The sequence below is a fragment of the Ostrinia furnacalis genome, unplaced genomic scaffold, assembly GCF_004193835.3.
Source record: "Ostrinia furnacalis isolate ACB-3 unplaced genomic scaffold, ASM419383v2 OfSCF0219, whole genome shotgun sequence".
Lineage (NCBI taxonomy): Eukaryota > Metazoa > Arthropoda > Insecta > Lepidoptera > Crambidae > Ostrinia > Ostrinia furnacalis.
Window position 1 is genome coordinate 347,665 of NW_021130458.1, and position 25,661 is coordinate 373,325.

A 25,661-nucleotide genomic window follows, 5' to 3' on the forward strand; every position below is an offset into this window, starting at 1 on the left:
TGAACTGTCAAAACAGGTTTTGAAATTTTGCGGTTAATTTTTGTGTTTTGCTTGCATTTTTTTAGTTTTTCTGTAAGAATGGAAGATTTTGATGTGTTCACAAACGAAATCAACTACACTAAACAATTTTACAATAGTATTCTAAATAAATATGTGACAGACGTGCCTTACACGCCAAGCGGGCCAAATTACCAAAGTGAGTTTCTCGTGCAACTTTAATTCTTAATATTTCAGCTTTAGTGTACAGTTTTATAGAAAATAATGGATTAAAAATAAAGTAAAGACATTAGAAAAGGGTAGTAATTACTCATTGGTGATAAACAGTAGGCCTTATTGACTTGAAACCACTTTTGATTATGTGATAATTCTTCAGAATTTTAACTTTACAGGTGGACGAAAACTCGTGGCAGAGGAGTGTCTGGCAGCCAGCAAAGAAGCAGAATGTGCCTTCCACTTAAGCGAAGCTGTATCGGCCACTTTGAGGACCATGGCTGTGTACAGAGATGAACAAATCAAGGCAGCAGGTAAGAAAGATTTCGTCTGCTATTTTGTATTGTTTTTAAAGTCATGAAACTGTTCTTATCTGTATTTCTGTTCATCATTGGCGATTTGTTAAAAAAGTTTACTTTTTTTACTTTCCTGTTGATCATTGAAGAGATAATATAGCTTGAATAACTTTTTAATATGTGATGTTTTAAAATCTTCAGGAAATAAGATGCATAAAATAGAGAGCTTCATCCAACCAGTGAAGGATTTAATTGATAAAAATCCTATGTAAGTATAAACTTATAACTCATATTTCACTCCTCAATACAAGTTTTTGTCTCTTTAACTGATAATATATTGATGATTCTTCACAGGACAAAAGAAGAAGAAAAGTTATTTGATTTTATAACCCAAAACAATGGAAATAATATTGGCAAAGGGCTTCCAGTGAAAGAAGTAATGGACAAAGTACCATTCTACAAAAGATATCTGAAGTTCAGTCCGGAGAATAACGTTGACAACTTTCAGAGCATTCTGAAGGAGCTGCCCAAAGGTACTAGTAGCATGTTTTTAAGCTTATAATAATGTTAGCCAGTTAGTTTATCCTATAGAATATGATCTGCACAAAAATGATTATTTTTAACTATATCAGTTTTTTTTAATGAATGGTACTATAATAAATTGAGTGTATAATGGACCTAGATAGTGTTAAATCAGCAGTAGAACCATTTTTTATCAATTAAAAATAAAAAAAACAAAAAAAAGTCACATACAGACTTTAAAATAATTAAATTAGTTTTGTATCTGTTTCAGAATGGACAGTAATTCAGTTGACTGCACCGTACAACCCCAACGAGAACTTAAAACCGTTTGACGAGTACAGGATTGAGATCAACTCGTTGAACTTGACAATGATGACAAACTCATACTTGGAGACCACTGATGTGGGACCATTGACTGTTAACATTCCTGCAAATGTTAATAAAGGTAAGTTAAGTAATGTAAAACAAATGAAATTAATTTTATTAATATTAATATGAACCTGTCACTGCATTTTTGTCTTCAATATAGATTTGTGAATTTCATGGAACCATTATTGTGAATAGACCAAAATTCAAGCATATATAGTCTTGTCCGGGAGCACGTAGAATTTTGTCCAATGACCTCAAGCTACTCATCCTTATCGCTCGCGCGTAATTATATTGCTGTCGCGACTGTGCGACGGGCGCCCGCAATGAGTGTGCGAACGCGACAGCAACATAATTACGCGCGAGCGATAAGGATGGGTAGCTTGGGGTCATTGGACAAAATTCTACGTGCTCCCGGACCAGACTATATATGCTTTTGCTTACTTAATATTTGTACACATAATATGCATGATTCATGTTTTTATTTTATTAAATAGCTGTGCTGAATGTTTGTTTTTTACTTAATAATAGGCAATAGGTTTCAATATTATGTGGGAAGTATAGTTCTTCATATTTTATTACCATAAAAGGTTAAATTATATTTTCAGAAGGAGAAAAGCCCCTGTTCACAGAACTGTTTTCATTGCTGGATGAAAACTACAAAACCATAGACAATGCTCAGTTTCTGAACAACAAGCGTTTAGTGCAGAATTATTGGAGCAGAAGAGAGGATATTGATTTGAGGATGAAGGTAGGTCTCTTTGTTATCATTTCAGCCATAGGATGTCCACTGCTGAACATAGGCCTCCCCCAATGATTTCCACAATGGCCGGTTGGTGGCGCCTTCTTACCGGTACGTGGCCTCCACTCCAGAACCTTGCTGCCCCATCGGCCGTCAGTTCTGCGTACTATGTGCCCTGCCCATTGCCACTTCAGCTTGCTAATCTGTGGGCTATGTCAGCGACTTTAGTTCGTTTACGGGGCTCTTCATTTCTGATTCGATCTCGTAAAGAAACGTCTCCATAGCATGCTGTTCAATTTTGAGTTTATTTAAGGCCTATATTGAGAGGCCGCGTTTCCGATTATTTGATAATATTAACAGTAAAATTATGAATTCATACAGAGATTTCACAAAAAATACGGATAATTACAAATGGAGAAGGAAACTAAAGGAAACAATTAATTCATTATTTATTTCAGAGCGTAATAAACGTGATGGACAAGGAATGGCTGGGTGGTTGGGGCAGTCTGCTGACGGGGAAACTGGTGGACTCCAGCTTGAGAGACAGGGTCATACACCTGGTAGACGCTACCATAACTGACTGGGGGTAAGTTAGACCCAAGAACTTGTCTAAATCATCATCATTATCATCATCTCAGCCATAGGATGTCTACTGCTGAACATAGGCCTCCCCCAATGCTTTCCATGTTGCCCGGTTAGTAGCGGCCTGCGTCCAGCGCCTTCCTGCTACGTTTACGATGTCGTCGGTCCACCTTGTGGGTGGATATGTCTAATCTAAATACTTTAGTGACTACTAGCTTCTGTGTGCAGCTTTACCTGCGCCGTCAATTTCGGTCTGTCACTAAAAACTATCGCGCTCGTGTTCCTCTTTCAAAAACCTGGATTTGAGGAAAAATAGCCTAGTTTGTACCTTGGTTTCGAGCGATTGAAGTTCTTAGACTTTTACAGAAGAGCCATTTTATCTCTCGCCCAGCGCCCTATTAATATTACACTAGTTAGACTAGTTCTCATACTTTTCATGAAAAATAAGAGATCATAATTAATTATTTTAGACATTGTAACACTTTTTTTTGGCGAGATTGAATNTTCCGTCACCCTACTAAATAGTTATACCTCATACATATAGCTCATAGGAAGCTAGGCTAGCCATAGAGTTATTATCATGAGGCTAGCGAATAAAATGATACAAATCTAAAAGCAGATTTCGATGCAGTTATTATAAATTAGCTGACCAGGCGAAATTCATACAGCCTAAATGCGGCAGAAATAATGTAAGATTCTCATAGAGTTATATGAAGATTCTTATGTAAAATGATTTTTCAAATCATCGGAGCTTCATCAAACTATCAAATCTTTCCTCTTTGTGTAGATAAAGCTAACTTATAGCAATGCAAACAAATACCTAAGCTGCACTATGCGAATAGATATCCATATTTAATAGGAATTCCATTCGTTTGAATGGTATTGTATGAGGCTGACGACTTCTCAATATTCCTCTGTGACTAGATCACAGATGGATTAGAGGACTAGATCATAGTGTTTTAAGGTTATCGATTAACGTTACCGTTATTACCGCATTCGATAACAAAGCTGTATTCTAGTATGTCTTTAGCATATAAAAAGTGTGACTGTGAACTGTCAAAACAGGTTTTGAAATCAGTATTACTTTTCTCTATGTTTGAAATTTTGCGGTTAATTTTTGTGTTTTGCTTGCATTTTTTTTAAGTTTTTCTGTAAGAATGGAAGATTTTGATGTGTTCACAAATGAAATCAACTACACTAAACAATTTTACAATAGTATTCTAAATAAATATGTGACAGACGTGCCTTACACGCCAAGCGGGCCAAATTACCAAAGTGAGTTTCTCGTGTAACTTTATTTCTTAATATTTCAGCTTTAGTGTACAGTTTTATAGAAAATTATGGATTAAAAATAAAGTAAAGACATTAGAAAATGGCAGTTATTGCTCATTGGTGATAAACATTAAGCCTTAATGACTTGAAACTACTTTTGATTATGTGATAATTCTTGAGAGAATTTTAACTTTACAGGTGGACGAAAACTCCTGGCAGAGGAGTGTCTGGCAGCCAGCAAAGAAGCAGAATGTGCCTTCCACTTAAGCGAAGCTGTATCGGCCACTTTGAGGACTATGGCTGTGTACAGAGATGAACAAATCAAGGCAGCAGGTACGAAAGATTCCGTCTGCTATTTTGTATTGTTTTTGAAGTCATGAAACTGTTCTTATCTGTATTTCTGTTCATTTTCGCTTACGTTTATTGGCGATTTGTTAAAAATGTTTACCTTTTTTACTTTCCTGTTGATCATTGAAGAGATAATATAGCTTGAATAAGTTTTTAATATGTGATGTTTTAAAATATTCAGGAAATAAGATGCATAAAATAGAGAACTTCATCCAACCAGTGATGGATTTAATTGATCAAAATCCTATGTAAGTATAAACTTATAACTCATATTTCACCCCTCAATACAAGTTTTTGTCTCTTTAACTGATAATATATTGATGATTCTTCACAGGACAAAAGAAGAAGAAAAGTTATTTGATTTTATAACCAAAAATAATGGAAATAATATTGGCAAAGGGCTTCCAGCGATAGAAGTAACGGACAAAGTGCCATTCTACAAAAGATATCTGAAGTTCAGTCCGGAGAATAATGTTGACAACTTTCAGAGCATTCTGAAGGAGCTGCCTAAAGGTACTAGTAGCATGTTTTTAAGCTTATAATGATGTTAGCCAGTTAGCTTATCCCATAACATACTATAAAATATTATGACCTGCACTAAACATGTTTTCTTTACTCTGTCAGCTTTTTTTATTGAATGATATGATATATTGATTGTAGAATGAACCATTTTTTATCAAGTCACATACAGACAAATTTAAAAGAATTAAATTAGTTTTGTATCTATTTCAGAATGGACTGTAATTCAGTTGACTGCACCGTACAACCCCAACGAAAACTTAAAACCGTTTGACGAGTATAGGATTGAGATCAACTCGTTGAACTTGACAATGATGACAAACGCATACTTGGAGACCACTGATGTGGGACCCATAACTATTAACATTCCTGCAAATGTTAATAAAGGTAAGTTAAGTAATGTAAAACAAATGAAATTAATTTTATTAATATTAATATGAACCTGGTACTGCATTTTTGTCTTCAATATAGATTTGTGAATTTCATGGAACCATTTTGTGAATAGACCAAAATTCAAGCATATACAGTGTGTCCGGGCATGTAGTGATCAAACTTTAAGGGCGTAATCTATGGACAATTTTATCGGTGAAAATACTTTAAATTTGGGGCTTGACCCATTTCTCGCATATTTACAAGGATTTAAGTTTTTAATTTTAAGTTTTCACCTCTTCTTTCAAAAACAAGTGATAGCGTAGGTAACTTAANCGTGCGACGGGCGCCCGCAATGAGTGTGCGAACGCGACAGCAACATAATTACGCGCGAGCGATAAGGATGGGTAGCTTGGGGTCATTGGACAAAATTCTACGTGCTCCCGGACCAGACTAATATGCTTTTGCTTACTTAATATTTGTACACAAAATATGCATGATTCATGTTTCTATTTTATTAAATAGCTGTGCTGAATGTTTGTTTTTTACTTAATAATAGGCAATAGGTTTCAATATTATGTGGGAAGTATAGTTCTTCATATTTTATTACCATAAAAGGTTAAATTATATTTTCAGAAGGAGAAAAGCCCCTGTTCACAGAACTGTTTTCATTGCTGGATGAAAACTACAAAACCATAGACAATGCTCAGTTTCTAAATAACAAGCGTTTGGTGCAGAATTATTGGAGCAGAAGAGAGGATATCGATTTGAGGATGAAGGTAGGTCTCTTTGTCATCATTTCAGCCATTGGATGTCCACTGCTGAACATAGGCCTCCCCCAATGATTTCCACAATGGCTGGTTGGTGGCGGCCTGCATCCAGCGCCTTCTTGCCGGTACGTGGCCTCCACTCCAGAACCTTGCTGCCCCATCGGCCGTCAGTTCTGCGTACTATGTGCCCTGCCCATTGCCACTTCAGCTTGCTAATCTGTGGGCTATGTCAGCGACTTTAGTTCGTTTACGGGGCTCTTCATTTCTGATTCGATCTCGTAAAGAAACGTCTCCATAGCATGCTGTTCAATTTTGAGTTTATTTAAGGCCTATATTGAGAGGCCGCGTCTCCGATCATTTAATATTAAAATGATGAAGTCATACAGAGATTTCACAAAAAATACGGATAACTTTCAAACAGAGAAAGAAACTAAAGGAAACAATCAATTCATTCTTTATTTCAGAGTGTAATAAACGTGATGGACAAGGAATGGCTGGGTGGTTGGGGCAGTCTGCTGACGGGGAAACTGGTGGACTCCAGCTTGAGAGACAGGGTCGTACAACTGGTAGACGCTACCATAACTGACTGGGGGTAAGTAGACCCAAGGACTTGTCTAAATCATCATCATCATCATCATCATCATCATCTCAGCCATAGGACGTCCACTACTGAACATAGGCCTCCCCCAATGCTTTCCATGTTGCCCGGTTGGTAGCGGCAGCGTCCAGCGCCTTCCTGCTACCTTTACGATGTCGTCGGTCCACCTTGTGGGTGGACATGTCTAAAGACTTAGTGAATACTAACTTCTGTGTGCAGCTTTACCTGGGTCGTCAATTTCGGTCTGTCACTAAAAACTATCGCGCTCGTGTTTTTCTCTGAAAAACATTTAAGGAAAAATAGTCTAGTTTTTACTAGTATTTGATAGTAAAATTGAAGTTTTTAAACTTTTACAGACCATCTATTTTCTCTCTCGCTCTGGTAATATTATCTAAACTAGTAATAATATAATAGTTTCTAAAAGAGGCGTATCATTTTTGATTCCCTTGTTTTACCGAAAGTGTGCTCTGACCTATTCTAATGTGCAACTTATAACATTTTAAAGTCTCATTGCCTAATACTTCAATAGTTTTCGCGTAAAGCCGTAATAAACATCCATGAATGCTCACAAACCTTTGAGAACAAAGCGATTATAATATTAGCATTTATGAAGGACATTAAGCCGTCGGTCCAATTGAGCCATATCAGACGCCTACGCCGGCTCATAAACACTTACTGGCTCGTGACCCGATTTATTACAACCCACACTGCATAAGAAAACTACTAGTTACTATAGTCTGGTCTTTGAGCACGTGGAATTTTGTCCAATGACCCCAAGCTACCCATCCTTATCACTCGCGCGTAATTACATTACTGTCGCGACTGTGCGACGGGCGCCCGCAGTGAGTGTGCGAGCGCGACAGCAACATAATTACGCGCGAGCGGTAAGGATGGGTAGCTAGGGGTCATTGGACCAAATTCTACGTGCTCACGGACCGGGCTTTAGTTACTACCAGAAAGTATCATATTTTTTATACTATAGGCCTAGCTCTCTACTAAGTTAGTGCCTGAGGTATGGAGCTGAATAGGATTGTTTTTGAAACGTCAAACGTCATCGACACTTCAGATTTCTTTTAGATTTTATTCCCACCTCTCGTTCCCACCACTGCAACTCCTGTGTAGCCAGGATCTACAGCTTGACCGCCACAAAAACCCAACCAATGAAGGTCAAGTTTGTCCCGGGGGAAAGTTAAACTGTCATTGGACCCGCAACGAAATTAATCAAAAGAACATAGGAGAAGTTCGAAATTAAGGTTCGACTTCCCTCCATTGCAAAGCGCATGACAGGTGACTTTAGATTTGTATGCGCTGTCTCGTCACAATATGTCAATTTAACCCTCCCGTGTCACTCCCATATCTCAGGTATTGACTGATTTAATCGCTAGAACTATAGCAACAACATTAAAATTTTATCTTTTTATTTTTAGATTCATAAGACTGACCAAAAAACAGAAAATTCTCCTCTACAATCTAATAGAAAGCAGCCCTGCATTGTCGTCCCAGCAAATCAAATCGTGTATCAGAAGAATTTTGACTGAACATGGCAACACTGAAGATATTAGACAGGTTCTAAATACGAACGACTGTCAGAACTGTACCAAAGAGTTTACGTTTGCGAACGAGTTGTGTTTGAAATGTCTATCGAAGTGCTTTGAGGCTGTACACCATTTTACGCTGGTTGACGGCATCAAGGCTTTTTCTCAAGCGGCAACACTTGTCAAAGATGGCGACGAGTGGGCGGGGCTTAAGAAGGCGAAGCGGCATCCGGTGATTTTGATTGTGGACGAGGTGAGTAGATTAGATTTGAATTAGTTTATAACTTAGTCAGTCCCTGAAGTATGAGAGTGCACGGAAGGGGTGATATTGTCATATAATGACGTGATAGAGCAGACAAATCTGAAGCACATCTGAAGTCTCGATCACGTTTGACGTTACAAAAATACCCTCCCTTGCCGCTCTCATACCTCAGGTATTTACTCAGTTAAGCTCTAAACCTATAAATAGCTTTTTGCCGAGTTTCAGCAGCATGCAGCAGCTTGACCTTTTTGTAGTCGAGTTTCAGTTTTATTTTTACTTGATGAAATCAAAACTTGACAAAGAAACTAAATAAACGTCTTTGTTAATATCTTCTGTCAAATCCTCAATTAACTGGGAAAAATAAAATTAAAATTGGGATATCGTAAATATTGTTGTTATGGGGTTTAATTAATAAAGCGCCATGATTATCTTCAACTTGCTTGTTTATTGCAATCTTACACATGCAAAATATAATTATTACAACGGAGCACATCAAAACAAAACTTTTCAGTCGGCCATTTTCCACAGAGAGACCATAGACATAGAGCTAGCTTTTTTAAACTCTAAACCATAAATAAATGTTTAGTGTTGTCATTAGTTCATTACTCAACAGTAAACATTATGTTTAGCTACGAAAATATTAAAAAAAATAGAGAAATTTACTTACGCACGTTTGCACGCACGCATACATACATAAATAAGTAGGTACATAAGTAATTGTTAAGCAATTTACGCGTAATCCTGGTAATATATATTTTTTTCTATACAGGGTGGAAACGATAAGTGATCTCATTCGATTATTTCTAAACTATACAAGATATCGAAAAACTGAAAACTGATCCTGAAAGTGCTTCACGAGCTCTTTCAAACGATATCAGTAATAGGTTACAGAATTAACTGGATCTATCCAAAAATTCAAAGTTTTCAGCCTCCATACTAAATGTATGCCACTATGCCAGCTACACAATATTTAAGTGTTATTTTTTTATTTTAAATCATAAACACTTAAAATTAACTCGTAAATTGCATTCTTATTTAAAAAAAACAGGGAAAACATTGGTTTTAGGCTTTACTTGCTATAATATTATCAAGATATGAGTGCCATGACTGTGGCAGTAGTAAATGTATGGAAGCTGGAAACATTGAATTTTCGGATAGATTCAGTTTATTTTATAACTTATTATTGGTACCGTTGGATAGAGCTCGTGGAGCACTTTCAGGATCAGTAACCAGTTTTTGGATATCTTGTATAGTTTTTATTATTATGTGTTTTTACTGAATGTATGGAGGCTGGAAACATTGAATTTTCAGATAGATACAATTTATTTTGTAACCTATTATTGGTACCGTTGGATAGAGCTCGTGAAGCACTTTCAGGATCAGTAACCAGTTTTTGGATATCTTGTATAGTTTAGAAATAATCGAGTGAGATCACTTATCGTTTCCACCCTGTATAATCAGGAAATATCTTATAACTTTTTATTCACTTTTTTTAAACATGTTTTCGGTTTGGTGTTTTAAAAGAAATTAAATATTGCTTTTAAACAGAAACAAACTTACCAAAATCCACCCAGACTTATAAAATATGTATAAAGCAATTATAAAGTGACAACACAAAAAAGTTTAATAAATATGAATTAGATTATTAATTAGAGCGCCTTGACACTAACTACCCGTCTTGTATTTTTGCCTAGCACACAAAAAAAGAATACAGCTTTTTTAGGGTTCCGTAGTCCTGACATTTTTTGAATTTTTGACATTGAGTATCTACTAATAACATTTATATTGACATCTTACATTGATAATATTGGAATTTATTAATTCGACTTTTTTTGAATTTTTGACATTGAGTATCTACTATTAACATTTATATTGACATCTTACATTGATAATATTGGAATTTATTGAAATGTTTAATAATTAATTAATTTAATATTTGCATGTCAGAAATGACTAATTGTGAGACCTAACCATTAACTGTATCCATCTCCTGTACCACATTTATAGCAAATAAATAATGATTCTGATTCTGATTCTGAACCTTATATGTAGTTTCGTTATGTCTGTCTGTCTGTTCGTCCGAGGTTTTGCTTGGAAACTATAGTCACTAGAGAGCTGTAATTTTGTGGAAGTATGTATATTAATCACGCCGACAAAACGGTAGAAAAAATTTTTGAAAAAATTTTTTCTTAGGATACCTCCCCTACATGCAAAGTGGGGATGATTTTTTTTCATCTTCTACCCCATCGTGTGGGGTATCGTTGGTATGAAGTCGGCTAATTAAATTTCAGATGCTGGACACATTCCCATGGGAGACTCTTCCAATAATAAACCACGACCCCGTGTCGCGGATCGAAAACATACACTTCTTGTATTACTTGTACAAGTTGCACGAGAAAAATATCGTTGATGGGTACCTAGAAGCGAAGGCAGATGTCGGAAGATACATTATTAATCCAGGTAAAGTTGACATTCTTTCATTTTAACTTGTGGCGACATCTGCGATACGCCACTACAAACGTGTGCCAATAGATGGCGCTGTTACGACTGCACTATGGCACACTCCGCCGCTCATACAAACCTGCATCGCGGTGACGGAGTTTTCTACCCTGCCAAGTACATATAGACAAACCAAGATGGTGTAAATTGGACCTTGATCCTCGAGCATAACACCCGCTCGGAAGGAAGCACTAACACCTTAGCTTCCTTATTGTGGTTGAGCATCATATCCCACAAACTAAAATACGTCCCCTGTTGAACAATGGCCTCTCCCAAAGATTTCCTCAAGAAGTCCTGCCCTGCCCGCATCCAGGTGTTACCCGCAACTTGCACTGGATCGTCGGTCCACCGAGTGGGAGGCCTGCTTACGATACGTCTTCCAAAACTTGATCACAAACAATTAATTTACTTCTTGTCGTTCCTTATAAAACGTATGCAACGTAACGGTTGCCGTTACATGGTTATTCGAATGACAATATGGAAGATATTTTTCAATGAAATAAATATTGTTAAAGATGGTATTATGTTTACTTGATTTTAATTTACTTCAAGCAACTAAATGAAACATACATTTTCGTCATTGTCACAGATCAACCATTCTTAGCTTCAGTTTTTTAATTATGGTTTTAATTTGAAAAGACTGCCGGAAATTGACGTCTTTTTTTTTCGCGCGGCCATCGACCAAACCTTGTTTTTTGATTACAAAATATTGTAATAAAAAAAAAGACGCCCTTTTCCATACAAAATCTGGCATTGCCATTTCTGTTGTCTTCTGATTTTTCTCGTTTTCTGAAGTCTGTAATTTTCTAGAGATAACATAAACATTTATCCTTAAAAATCAGATTTTCTTTTCCATTCTCTAACTTGTATAGTTTTCTATCATTATTACAACTGTTTTTCACTCTATTACCACAGAGAAGAATCTAGACCGCATGGAGAAGCGCATGGGGTCGTTTGTTCAGTACTGGTGCGGCGAGTGGGCGGGGCATATCGGGGAGCCGCCCCCTCCTGAAGACTTCCTCAAGTACCTCACTGAAGCTGACGTCTTCCTGTGAGTTGTCATGTATACTTTACAGAATGCTTTCTTTATTGCCTGTGAAAGTGAATTTTGTGGCAATATCAGACATTGATTCGTTATGGCATNTAATATAAAAACTAAAGTTTTTAAAATTAATTTCTAAAGGATAGTGGAGTCAATTGGTCTCTTTTTCTACTCAAGGTTTGCTATGTCCTATTCTAATGTGCAACTTATAACATTTTAAAGTCTCATTGCCTAATACTTCAATAGTTTTCGCGTAAAGCCGTAATAAACATCCATTCATGCTCACAAACTTTTGAGTACAAAGCGTTTATAACATTAGCATTTATGAAGGACGTTAAGCCGTCCTAGTCGGTCCAATTGAGCCATATCAAACGCCTACGCCGGCTCATAAACACTTACTGGCTCGTGACCCGATTTATTACAACCCACACTGCATAAGAAAACTACTAGTTACTATAGTCTGGTCATATTCATCATTCTAGTCCAATGACCCCAAGCTACCCATCCTTATCACTCGCGCGTAATTATGTTGCTGTCGCGACTGTGCGACGGGCGTCCGCAGTGAGTGTGCGAGCGCGACAGCAACATAATTACGCGCGAGCGACAAGGATGGGTAGCTAGGGGTCATTGGACAAAATTCTACGTGCTCACGGACCGGGCTTTAGTTACTACCAGAAAGTATCATATTTTTTATACTATAGGCCTAGCTCTACTAAGTCAGTGCTTGAGGTATGGAGCTGAACAGGAGTGTTTTTGAAACGTCAAACGTCATCGACACTTCAGATTTCTTTTAGATTTTATTCCCACCTCTCGTTCCCATCACTGCAACTCCTGTGTAGCCAGGATCTACAGCTAGACCGCCATAAAAACCCAACCAATGAAGGTCAAGTTTGTCCCGGGGGAAAGTTAAACTGTCATTGGATCCGCAACGAAATTAATCAGAAGAACATAGGAGTTCGAAATTAAGGTTCGACTTCTCTCCATTGCAAAGCGGATGACAGGTGACTTTAGATTTGTATGCTCAGTCAATTTATCATAATATCACAGAATAATAATAAGTACTACGTACAGAAGTTTTACTTCGCAAAGGTATTTAAAAAAATGTATGCACAATGTCATTAACAATATGGTGTAATTTAGCCTGTCTCAAGAGTCAAGCACCATTTTGTTGACAAACGTCAGTGTTCGGCACTGCGCCGAAGCTATAGGGCTGACTTCGGTAAAATGATGTGACGTGAGGTGCCAAACTGCGGAAAATGGCGGAGCAAATACATGATTTAGCATGAATTATCATGAATAATATTAACTAATTATTTACCTCTCAGTGTCTTGAGGCAATTTAAAAAAGTACATTCTGTGTTTTTATTATTATTTAGACAGTTAAATACTGCACAGTATTTAGTACACCATTTTCTTTATTTTCTTCCATCATACACAAGAATACGCGTGCGTGAGTCAATGTTCGCTCGTATGTGAGGCCTTGTCGAATAGTATCCTGTAGGTGGGCCATCGTGCGTGTTTTGTTTTCGATGTAAACTCGCGGAGATGAACAGGCCTGATAATATGTCAATTTAACCCTCCCGTGTCACTCGCGTATCTCAGGTATTGACTGATTTAAGCACTAGAACTATAGCAACAACATTAAAATTGGATCTTTTTATTTCTAGATTCATAAGACTGACCAAAAAACAGAAAATTCTCCTCTACAATCTAATAGAGAGCAGCCCTGCATTGTCGTCCCAGCAAATCAAATCGTGTATCAGACGAATTTTGACTGAACATGGCAACACTGAAGACATAAGACAGGTTCTAAATACGAACGACTGTCAGAACTGTACCAAAGAGTTTACGTTTGCGAATGAGTTGTGTTTGAAATGTCTGTCGAAGTGCTTTGAGGCTGTACACCATTTTACGCTGGTTGACGGCATTAAGGCTTTTTCTCAAGCGGCAACCCTGGTCAAAGATGGCGACGAGTGGGCGGGGCTTAAGAAGGCGAAGCGGCATCCGGTGATTTTGATTGTGGACGAGGTGAGTAGATGAGTTAATTTGAATTAGTTTAGTTTATAACTTAGTTTAGTCAATGCCTGAGGTATGAGAGTGCACGTAAGGGGTGATATTGTCATATTATGACGTGACAGAGCATACAAAATATAGTTCCAAAATACTGAACCGTCCTATGCATGACATTGACAGTGGGGCGCCACCGTCAATACCGGATCGCTTGTTCTGATTTTTGCCATGTTGGAAACCATACAGTTGAACGATGGTAGCGCCCCCTGTCATTGAGTTTGGTGGGACAGTTCAGCGTGGGTCATCTATAATACAAATCTGAAGCACATCTGATTTTTGAAAAATACGTCTCTTGCCGATCTCATACCTCAGGCACTGTTTTGTAGTCGAGTTTTAACAGCAGCTTGTATGTCTCTCTATTATTATTTTTACTTGATGAAAACCAAAACTTGAGAAAAAAACTAAATAAACGTCTTTGTTTACCTTCTGTCAAATCCTAAATTATGATGTTGTTCACGAATTGGGATATCGTAAACATTATGATTAGCTACGAAAATAGAGAAATTTCCTTACGCACGTATGCACGAACGCATACATACATAAATTAAGTAGGTACATAAGTAATTGTTAAGCAATTTACGCGTAATTCTGGTATTTTTTTTTTAGTATAATCAGGAAATAATCGTTTATAACTTTTTATTGAACTTTTTTTTAACATGTTCGGTTTGGTGTTTTAAATAAAAATTAAATATTGCTTTTATACAGAAACAAACTTACCAAAATCCACCCACACTTATAAAATATGTATAAAGCAATTATAAAGTGAGAACACAAAAAAAGTTTAATAAATATGAACAACTGCTTTGTTCTGGATAAAAAAACTTCGTTGATTAAGCAGCATCGTATAATGAGCGATCTAATATTTCGTTCTGCTAAATTGGCCGTCATTAGATTATTAATTAGAGCGCATTGACAGTAACTACCCGGCATGTATTTCTGCTTAGCACAGAAAAAAAGGTTTATTTATTTGGAGACTACAGCTTTTTTACACTAAACACTAGCTGTGCCCGCGACTTCATACGCGTGAAAACCCGTTTTCGCAACATTTTTCATTGTTGCTCTGCTCCTATTGATCGTAGCGTGATGTTGTATAACCTATAGCCTTCCTCGATAAATGGGCTATCTAACACTGAAATAATTTTTCAAATCGGCCCAGTAGTTCCGGAGATTAGCGCGTTCAAGTAAACAAACAAACAAACTCTTCAGCTTTATAATATTAGGTATTTAATTTTGCTCTGCCGTTTTCTGCAATTGACCCACCATGCTTCTAATTACGCCCACTAGTTAGCGCCACTATCTTGGCCACAAGCAACAGACAAAGACCCTATTAACCCTTTCGGTAACCCTTATTGAGTGAACATCAAGAAGTTCGTTTCAGCCAAATGACGTCCACTGCTGGACAAAGGCCTCACCCAAGGATGCTGCCCGCATCCGGGCACCTTCCGCGACCGTCACCAGATTGTCAGTCCACCTAGTACCGTTAGAAATACGCCAGACATTTTAAAGTTATACTGTTGTTTATATTCCATAATAATACTAGCGTTTCTCAGTGAAGTCTGACAACATTTTTTGTTACATTAGAAAGTCATGTTGTGTATAGATCGTTTCAATCACGAAGACACGCCCTACCAATTCTTGGTCTCGGTCGCGCGGGGTGCGGGGAGTTTGATCCGAGCAATCCGAGCGACATTATTGTAGTGTGCGTGTGCACTCATGGATGATTTAGCGTGTACCGATAACACTCAAACATTAGCGGAAGAATGGTGGGGCGCTTCTTCGTGGATAAAACGATGTATAATTTATTGTATGTTGTGCCTAACAAAATAAAAATTAAATTCCAGATGCTGGACACATTCCCATGGGAGACTCTTCCCATAATTAACCACGACCCCGTGTCGCGGATCGAGAACATACACTTCTTGTATTACTTGTACAAGTTGCACGAGAAAAATATCGTTGATGGGTATTTAGAGACGAAGGCGGACGTCGGAAGATACATTATTAATCCCGGTAAAGTTGACATTATTTCATTTTAACTAAAATACGTCCCCTGCTGGACGTCAGTTTTTTAATTATGGTTTTAATTTGAAAAGACTGCCGGAAATTGGCGTCTTTTTTTTTTCGCGCGGCCATCGACCAAACCTTGTTTTTTGATTACAAAATATTGTAATAAAAAAAAAAGACGCCACCTTCCATACAAAATCTGGTATTGCCATTTCTATTGTCTTCTGATTTTTCTCGTTTTCTGAAGTCTGTAATTTTCTAGAGATAACATAAACATTTATACTTAAAAATCAGATTTTCTTTTCCATTCTCTTACTTATATTTTTCTTTTACTTCATTATTACAACTGTTTTTCACTCTATTACCACAGAGAAGAACCTAGACCGCATGGAGAAGCGAATGGGCTCATTCGTTCAGTACTGGTGCGGCGCGTGGGCGGGGCATATCGGGGAGCCGCCCCCTCCTGAAGACTTCCTCAAGTACCTCACTGAAGCTGACGTCTTCCTGTGAGTTGTCATGTATACTTTACAGAATGCTTTCTTTATTGCCTGTGAAAGTGAATTTTGTAGCAATATCAGACATTGATTCGCTATGGCATAGATTCAGGTAGAACATATTTGCTTACTTTGAAACCAATAATTAACTTTTTTTTAAAATAAAACCGACTTCAAATGCGTGAACACAAAAAAAAACTAAAAATTAAAAATATTGCGTATAAAAAAGTTCATCCCCAATTTTCCACCCTTGGGGGTGAAATATTTTCTTCAAATTCGCAAGAAAACACCCTTTTGATAATACCTATTCAACAAAAAAATAATCGTCCAAATTGATTTATAATCGGCGGAGATATTGCGTATAAAAAAGTTCATCCCCAATTTTCCACCCTTGGGGGTTGTTTTTTCTATTATTAAATTTAAATGGGACCACCCTTGAGGTATTACCTATACGCCGAAAAAAGATTTGTTCAAATCGGTTCATAATTGGCGGAGTTATCGCGTAACAAACATAGAAAAAAAAAACATTCGGGTCGAATTGAGAACCTCCTCCTTTTTTGAAGTCGGTTGAAAAGTAGTCAATCAATGAGAGCTAACAGCAGCATAGCAGAGCTAAGCGCTAAAACGCTTACCAGTTGCCGCCACTGTAGAGTCAAAATAACTTGCTAGTGGCGAAGAAAGTGGCGCCAACTGATAGCGCTGAAGCGGTAAGAGGACTCGCATCTGCTCTCACCAGGATGGCGCCTCTGTAAAGTAGGGTCATGTCAATCACCAGTGTTGCCAACTGTTAACTATAACAACGATATTCCTCTTTACATCACAAGCTCCTATTGCATTGCAATAAAAATCTACGCCAGATTCGTTTTTAACAGCTGAAAAATTATATGAAGTGGTTGGATAATTTTAATTTTATCTTTGACAATTTCTTTAGCAATGGTTAAAATCATGGCCGTTTTAAATTAACATTCTGAATATTCTCCGTCACAAAAGATGCAATTTCACAAACAATACTTACCCGCTCATAACTCATAATTAAAATTCAAATGACTCAATGCGAGTTGGTATCAGACCTTTCGTATAATTTGCCCATAATTATGCTAAAAGACAGAATACGTTAATCTGGAGCAAAGAAAGTTATCTCACGATAGATTATCGTGGTGGTGAAAGAAAAGTACGTAGAAATTACCCTCTGTACTCGCTAGCAATATGGACTTATCGTCAGTGCCTAAAAATTTAAATTACTGTCGTTTAGAAGATATTTGGTTTTATCTTAATATCTTGATATTTTATGAATCAATTGGATTGTCAGAACATAAATCTGATTAAGTGCTCCTCTTAAATCGATCGAAGGACATGTTAAGGATAGAGTCGGACACCATTCTCCGAACATATTGAATAAAAAAGTTAAACGAAGGATTTTATGTTTTTTGGATCTTAAGACAGCAAATAATTGCAATGTTGTCGACTTTTTTTTTGTAATCAACAAATGACAATGTCCTTGCTAGAATCAAAAATATAATAATAATAAAATTAAAGGTAATTTTTTAATGCGTCTATGTTTATTTCGTTCACATGATTACTTGGGTTATTGTTGCCTAGGAATCGCGGTCACGGCGATCGTCAAATATTACGACTACCGAAGAAAGTAAAGGCATAAACTTGACTATGAAAAGAAACAATGCATTTAGCATTTACTGTTGTTTATGTTAGTTTGTGGGTATTTCCAAAGACTATTTAAGTCTTTGGACAAAGAGATAATATTGCGATGATAGAAATATTGTCAAGAGTAATGATTAACACTAAACGAGTGTTTTAAATGCTATTAAAATAAAACAACAATAGCACGGTAATACTATCTTATACAGTATTCCAACTCGGCCATATTTTTGAAATAAATGTCAACAGCCGCGCGGTACGTCACCGTATGACAACATGCGATAGGGCTGCCCACCTGCAGACCCTATTTTCATTACATCTGCCTACTTAGAATTTCTATCTAGTTTTGTGAATGTATTTTGTGATTGTAATTTTTTATTTTATTTTGAAAAACAAAATAGCTGGTGAATGAAATAGGATAAAAATGCACGTTGTCTTGTTATTAGTAGAATTAATTTAAAAAATATATTTGTGCTAAGATTTAGTAACAAATCTTATAAATTTGCGATCGTAAAATGTATGCGCCTCGAATGAGGCGTACAAAATGCTTAATTATTATTATACAGGGTGTTAGGTAAATGGGTTTATAAGCGGACACTCTAGCCCATGTTAACATGTGCATATAAATGGTATGGTCAAGTCAGAAAATTGATATCATCATTTCATCATTTTAATAATTTTTATTTTCATACAAATCTGATTTTTATAAAAATTAAAAATTAAATAAAATGATTTCACTGACTTCACCATGCCTATATGTTAACATGGGCTAGTGTCGGCTTATAAACTAGACTAGACTAGACTGCATCCCACTTAACATCAGGTGCGATTGTGGTCAAATACCTGCCTTGTTATGCATAAAAAAAACATTTACCTAACATAACCTAACCCCCTGTATTGTAATTATTTTTATAAAATATAAAAAGAAGCACTGTTTAAAAAACAACACATCGTCCGTTTATTACTGTGGCACATTCGCGACACCCCCGACGTTTGCATGTCGAGCGCATACCGAGATTTGAATTTCGAAGGAAAGCTCGCGTTTCGTCCGTTTATATGAAGTTACAATACTGTATGATAGTATTACCGTGACAATAGCCTGACGTTCTTGGTATCGGATTGTTGATTCGAGGGTCGATAATTCGATCTGCTCGTCGATTTGATGTTCGAACAAAATTAAGGACGTGCTACCATAAAAAACAGATCAGACGGAGCGAATAAATCGATTTTGGAATTGAAACTGTCATACGTTATTTTACGCCGACATAATGCGACGTACTCCATACAAAAAAAAATTACTAATAGAATTTGACGCTTTGTGTCGCGCCGTGCAGTTTCACGCTGCGGCTGCGCCGTGCAAATGCGGTCTGACCTTTAGGCCTAGGACTTTTTCATGGTCCTTCGAGCCGGATGCCAACTTTTATCTATTAGGCTTTTAGATAAACCGGATGCCAACTGTCGTTTGTTATCAGATACGCAGGTCCTTCGTGCATTCGGAATGGTCATGCTGCCATAAACACAGATCAGACGGAGCGAATTTTGGAATTATCACTGTCATTATACTTTGTCTATTAGGTTTCGAATTTTTTCATGGTCCTTCGGGCCGGATGCCAACTATCTTTTGTGGGCTTATACATGATCCATCAGGATGTCAACTGTCTTATACCGTCAGATACTGCGGCCACGGGGACGCTTCGTATTTGTACATGGTCCTTCAAGCCGGATGCCCACTGTCTTGTAGGGTTATACATGGTCCTTCATGCTAGATGTCGACTCTCTTTATATCAGATACTGCGGCCACGGCGACGGCTGCCACTTCGCGAACGGCAGCGCGAACGGCGCCGGCGTGGAGGGCGCCGCTGGTGCTCGGGCTTTAGTTCTGCTGTCGGGCTGCGGCTCCGTGCGGCTGGTGCTGCTCCGGGCTATTAGAATAAAGCAACAATGGCCAAACGGTGTCGGCATCAGATCGCTCAGTCGATAGTAGATACATAGATAGGTGGATTTCGTTAATCCACGTCTAATTAAGGACGTGCTGCCATAAAAAACAGATCAGACGGAGCGAATAAACCGATTTTGGAGTTGAAACTGTCATACATGTTACTTTGTCTATTGGGCTTCGAAATTTTATATGGTCCTTCGAGCCAGATACCAATTGTTTTATGCCATCAGATACTGCGGCCACGGCGACGGCTGCCACTTCGCGAATGGCAGCGCGAACGGCGCCGGCGTGGAAGGCGCCGCTGGTGCTCGGGCTTTAGTTCTGCTGTCGGGCTGCGGCTCTGTGCTATTAGAATAAGTAGATAGGTCGGTTTCGTGAATCCTCGTCTAATACATATAATTAAGGACGTGCTGCCATAAAAATAGATTAGACGGAGCGAATTTTGGAATAAATTGATTTATGCAAGACAAGGTAGGTATTTGACCGCAATCGTACCTGGTGTTAAGTAAGATGCAGTCTAGGATGGTACATATCTGCCCTGTCAGTGCCTATTCACTCTTGCCTTGAAAAGGCCCGGATCAGCAAAGACAGCAGCAGGCAGCGAATTCCTGTTATGTTTGTCTATTATGCTTCGGATTTGTACATGGTCCTTCGAGCCGGATATTAACTATCTTTTGTAGGCTTATTCATGGTCCTTTTGCTATCAGATACTGCGGCCACGGCGACGGCTGCCACTTCGCGAACGGCAGCGCGAACGGTGCCGGCGTGGAGGGCGCCGCTGGTGCTCGGGCTTTAGTTCTGCTGTCAGGCTGCGGCTCCGTGCGCTGGTGCCGCTCCGGGCTATTAGAATAAAACAACAATGGCCAAACGGTGTCGGCATCAGACCGCTCAGTCGATAGTAGATACATAGATAGGTGGATTTCGTTAATCCACGTCTAATTAAAGACGTGCTGCCATAAAACACAGATCAGACGGAGCGAATAAACCGATTTTGGAGTTGAAACTGTCATACATGTTACTTTGTCTATTGGGCTTCGAAATTTTATATGGTCCTTCGAGCCAGATACCAATTGTTTTATGCCATCAGATACTGCGGTCACGGCGACGGCTGCCACTTCGCGAACGGCGGCGCAAACGGCGCCGGCGTGGAGGGCGCCGCTGTGCTCGGGCTTTAGTTCTGCTGTCGGGCTGCGGCTCCGGGCTATTAGAATAAGGCAACAATAGCCAAACGGTGTCGGCATCGGACCGCTCGGTCGATAGTAGATAGATAGGTCCTTCGTGCATTTAGAACGGACATGCTGCCTTAAAAACAGTACAGACGAAGCGATTTTTGGAATTGTCAGTCATGTTACTTTGTCTATTAGGTTTCGAATTTTTTCATGGTCCTTCGAGCCGGATGCCAACTGTCTTTTGTGGAATTATACATGGTCCTTCGAGCCGGATATCATCATCATCATCATTTCAGCCATAGGACGTCCACTGCTGAACATAGGCCTCCCCCAATGCTTTCCATGTTGATCTATTGGTAGCGGCCTGCGTCCAGCGCTTCCCTGCTACCTTTACGATGTCGTCGGTCCACCTTGTAGGTGGACGTCCCACGCTGCGGATATCAATGTTATTAAATTATTAATCGTCAGATACTGCGGCCACGGCGACGGCTGCCACTTCGCGAATGGCAGCGCGAACGGCGCCGGCGTGGAGGGCGCCGCTGGTGCTCGGGCTCTAGTTCTGCTGTCGGGCTGCGGCTCCGTGCGGCTGGCCCGCCCGCCCGGACGCGCGCCGCCGGCTGCGGCCCATCACCATCTGCACATCGCTGGCAGGTACGGACAATAATGGACACTTTCCCACTTCAAATCACACTCGCATACACAATATTATAATTTATGTGCCTGTACTGCCTGTGAGGGGTTCCTTATGCTTCAACACCGCGAAATTGCATTTTCGTAACTTTACACTTTACAGGAGAAAAGAAAAACGATATATTTTCATAAAATGTCTATAAAGAAGTCAGATTCTTGTTTATTAATTAATTATCATATATCATAATTACACATAATAAATAAACAAGAATCACTTCTTTTATGTCATTTTACGAAAAATAATCGTTTTCTTTTCTCCTGTAAAGTTACGAAAATGCAGTTTCACGGTCAGTTGAAGTATAAGGGACCCCTCACAGGCCCCTCTTTCCTACTGGGCACTTTGGGCACGTGCCCAACCCCGTAACCGAGAGGGCCCCCGTCTGCTCAAAAGATCTTTTTCCAGATGATAAGGGCCCCCCCTTGAGCCTTAAGTGCCCAGGACCCCTTGTATGTTAGTGAGTGTCTATTGTATAGAGGTCCTCACGTTAAATGTATGCTGGTGTTTACCTGTAATGTAATAAGTAAATACATTAAACATTAACCCACTCTTGTCAAAATGTTATTTTGTTTAATTAACTGTTGGTGATGAAAAATTAGATATGCCAATAACTTTAATTTTTACACTACTGCTTTGGAATAATAACTAGTTTTTATTTATTATTTTTATCTTTGCTTGTCACATGACTAATTGACTATTGAAGAAGTGCAAGAAAACTCACTATTACTTACTTGTTTATTAATTAATTATTCATGGTCAATCAATGGTTTCCAGTCCCATGGTGGTGGGCATGCTGTGGGAGGTGACTGACCTGGAGGTGGACAAGATGGTGTCTACCCTCATGTCTTTGTACGTGCCGTCCAACGCGCCGGTGCCCTGGCCTTCGGTTGGGAAGGCGAAATGGAGTCAAGGAGTTTTAGGTACTTATTTGTTTCGTTCGTTCGTTCGTTTCAGCCAAATGACGTCCACTGCTGGACAAAGGCCTCCCCCAAGGTTTTCCACAATGAACGGTCCTGCGCTGCCCGCATCCAGGCTCTTCCCGCGACCGTTACCAGATCGTCGGTCCACCTAGTAGGAGGCCTGCCCACGCTACGTCTTTCAGCTTATTTGTTTACTTATTTGTTTACTTTAATTGATTACTAATAGCTTTTTTATTAATTTTTTTACAACCAAATGCAGTTACTGCTGGACAAAAGCTTTCAACAATGATCGAATCTATTCTGTCCGCATCCAGCTTCTTGTGACCTTCACTAGATCGTCGGTTCATCGAATGGGAGGCTAACCACGGGTCTCATAAAAATGCTTGAACTGATCGACCGAGTAGGAAGCCTACCTTCACGACGTCTTTCGGTCTTTTTAACTTTTTAAATTTTCTGCCCCAGCGGCCATCAGTTCTACGAGCCATGTCAAAAAAAAATCAAAATCAAAAATATTTATTCAGTTTAGACCACAAGTGGCACTTATGAACGTCAAAATGTTATTTACATAAAAAAAGAAAAGGTAGCCCTTAAGCTAATATTCCTTACTCATTGTCATGCGCGAGCTATGCTTGGTTTTCCTACATGATCGAATCAGAAACAAGATGAGAGACTTCAAAACTTTATATGTTTAAAATCAATCTAAAAAAACTCCAATAAAATTTAGCGGTGGTGAGGTGCGCTGAATTTTCTCAGTGTGTGCGTTCGCGCCGTATACGTATTGGCGCGCGCTCACATACAAACCGCGCTCGGTGCGTTTCTATGAAGATGACCTACTCATTTGTATTTACTCTGCTATAACTTTCAGACACAGAAGTGGAGCAGAAGACACAATTCGTTCCTGAGAGGAACCTCCTCCGCGCTATATCCCGAGCACGCGGCTCCACCGGCTTCGTCATGATCGCCAGTGCAATGGTTGCGAGGGGATTACCCGTCAGAGTCACGTAGGTGAGTGTACATAGCTAACATAGCCCCAGGTCATAGAGGAGCCAGTTTGTTCCCGAGAGAAACCTCCGCGCTATATCTCGCGCGAGGTTCTACAGGCTTCGTTATGATCGCCAGTGCCATGGTAGCGAGGGGATTACCCGTCAGAGTCACGTAGGTCAGTGTCCTTAGCTAACATAGCCCCAGGTCATGACCCAGGTCATAGAGGAGCCAGTTTGTTCCCGAGAGGAACCTCCGCGCTATATCTCGCGCGAGGTTCTACAGGCTTCGTCATGATCGCCAATGCCATGGTCGCGAGGGGACTGCCCGTTAGAGTCACGTAGGTGAGTGCCCATACAAACCGGCGAGTTAACTGCGCACCTGGCATCGTGACGTCACATCGACGCTCTGAGCCCCGATTACGGTAACTTTTAACGTTTCCAATCCAGACGCGCTTCATCGATTCTGCGATACGATTGGTCAAAACAGCTGACGTACGCTGTTGAACGACCAATCGTATCGCAGAACCGAGAAGCGTGTCTGGATTGGAGACGTTAAAAATTACCGTAATCGGGGCTCTGGTACGGATAAGGCCAACGCCCCCAGAACGCCCCACTCAGCCGCAGTGCGAGGGAGAATCCTATTCCAGCGAGATACGCAGTTAACACGACCGAGTTGTAGTTAATTACTGTAGACATAGATCTCCCCAAACCGTCTGGCCAAATCCTCCATTTGCCTCTGATAAATTACAGAAGTCACCACCGCAGGTATTTAGGTACAAACAAGTGATGTTTGTCGAAAATGTATGTTTTATAACATTTAAAAATAATAATATAAAGAGCAAAAAGTTAAAAATGATCCAAAGTGGCTCAGTTTTTTGCGGAAATATTGCAATCATTTTTCCAAGTTGCAACATTTAGTTTACACTACTGCTAAATGTGCACACCACTTTTAAAGCACAACTACTGATTTCATGACTATCAAAAACTAAATTAGAAATAAACAAATAAAACTAAATTTAATGACTGATTCACTATATTATAATTAATCATAGGTTTAAAAGAACTTTGAAAAAAATGAACTTAGAAGTGTTTCACATTTTGATTTCAGGTAGGAATTTACTGTCGCACGGGTACAAATCTGTGATGTCGAAACAATAGGTAACTAAGAAAAAAGGTACAATTCAATGTAAACTGGCTTTACATAGACAACAAAGGAATTATGTTTAATAATTTATTAAGGTAAGGATAAATAAACTGACTTTTTTAAATGTTGATTATGTTTTATTTGAAATGATAGGATTGTAAACATCTTTTAAACTATACGAATCAATTAGCATTTTAATGAGATCTCATGCAGAATTTTAAACAATTTGAAGTGATGTGCACTTTTTTGTTTACACTCTGCCGCGTTAGCGCAGCATAGCGCCGTTAAAGTGCGGGAACTTAATTGGCTGATAAACAAACATTTGTATAATAATGTTCGGCCCCAAACATAAATATTATGGAAAATAGAACAAACTATAAATTTAGTGCTTAGCTGAGTCATATTAGCGGCACGGGAGGGTGTTTTTGTGACTTCAAACGGCAGAGATTTCAGATTTGTATGTTCTGTCACGTCATAATATGTCAATGTCACCCCTCCCGTGCCGCTTCATTACTTCAGGCACTGACTCAGTTAAGCTCTAGCTAGAATTAAAACTGCTAAATATGGCGTTTTTTTTCTCGCCCAAACTCGAATAAATAATAATAAATATCCTTGGACATTTTAAACTGCACCGCTAGTCCCAAACTAAGCAAAGCTTGTAC

The 25,661-nt window shown here is 38.9% G+C and overlaps 1 protein-coding gene across 1 annotated transcript; it reads left to right on the forward strand.

The window, feature by feature from the left end:
- On the forward strand, positions 1-25,125 carry Sse (extra spindle pole bodies like 1, separase). The gene is made up of 14 exons (XM_028311481.1): positions 1-196; positions 390-524; positions 708-774; positions 4,673-4,851; positions 5,071-5,244; positions 5,863-6,005; positions 6,461-6,588; positions 8,022-8,382; positions 10,683-10,851; positions 16,377-16,512; positions 21,733-21,915; positions 22,727-22,872; positions 23,738-23,877; positions 24,964-25,125. The coding sequence occupies exons 1-13, from the start codon at positions 79-81 to the stop codon at positions 23,875-23,877; spliced, it is 2,079 nt and encodes a 692-aa protein (XP_028167282.1). The 5' UTR covers positions 1-78; the 3' UTR covers positions 24,964-25,125.
- The last annotated feature ends 536 nt before the right edge of the window (positions 25,126-25,661 follow it).

Excerpts from the sequence above, each read along its gene's own strand:
- Sse (XM_028311481.1), top strand. The coding sequence starts at position 79 with ATGGAAGATTTTGATGTGTTCACAAACGAAATCAACTACACTAAACAA. Across the intron at positions 8,383-10,682 it reads TGATTTTGATTGTGGACGAG|ATGCTGGACACATTCCCATG; the intron begins GTGAGTAGATTA and ends ATTAAATTTCAG. Across the intron at positions 21,916-22,726 it reads CATCTGCACATCGCTGGCAG|TCCCATGGTGGTGGGCATGC; the intron begins GTACGGACAATA and ends AATGGTTTCCAG.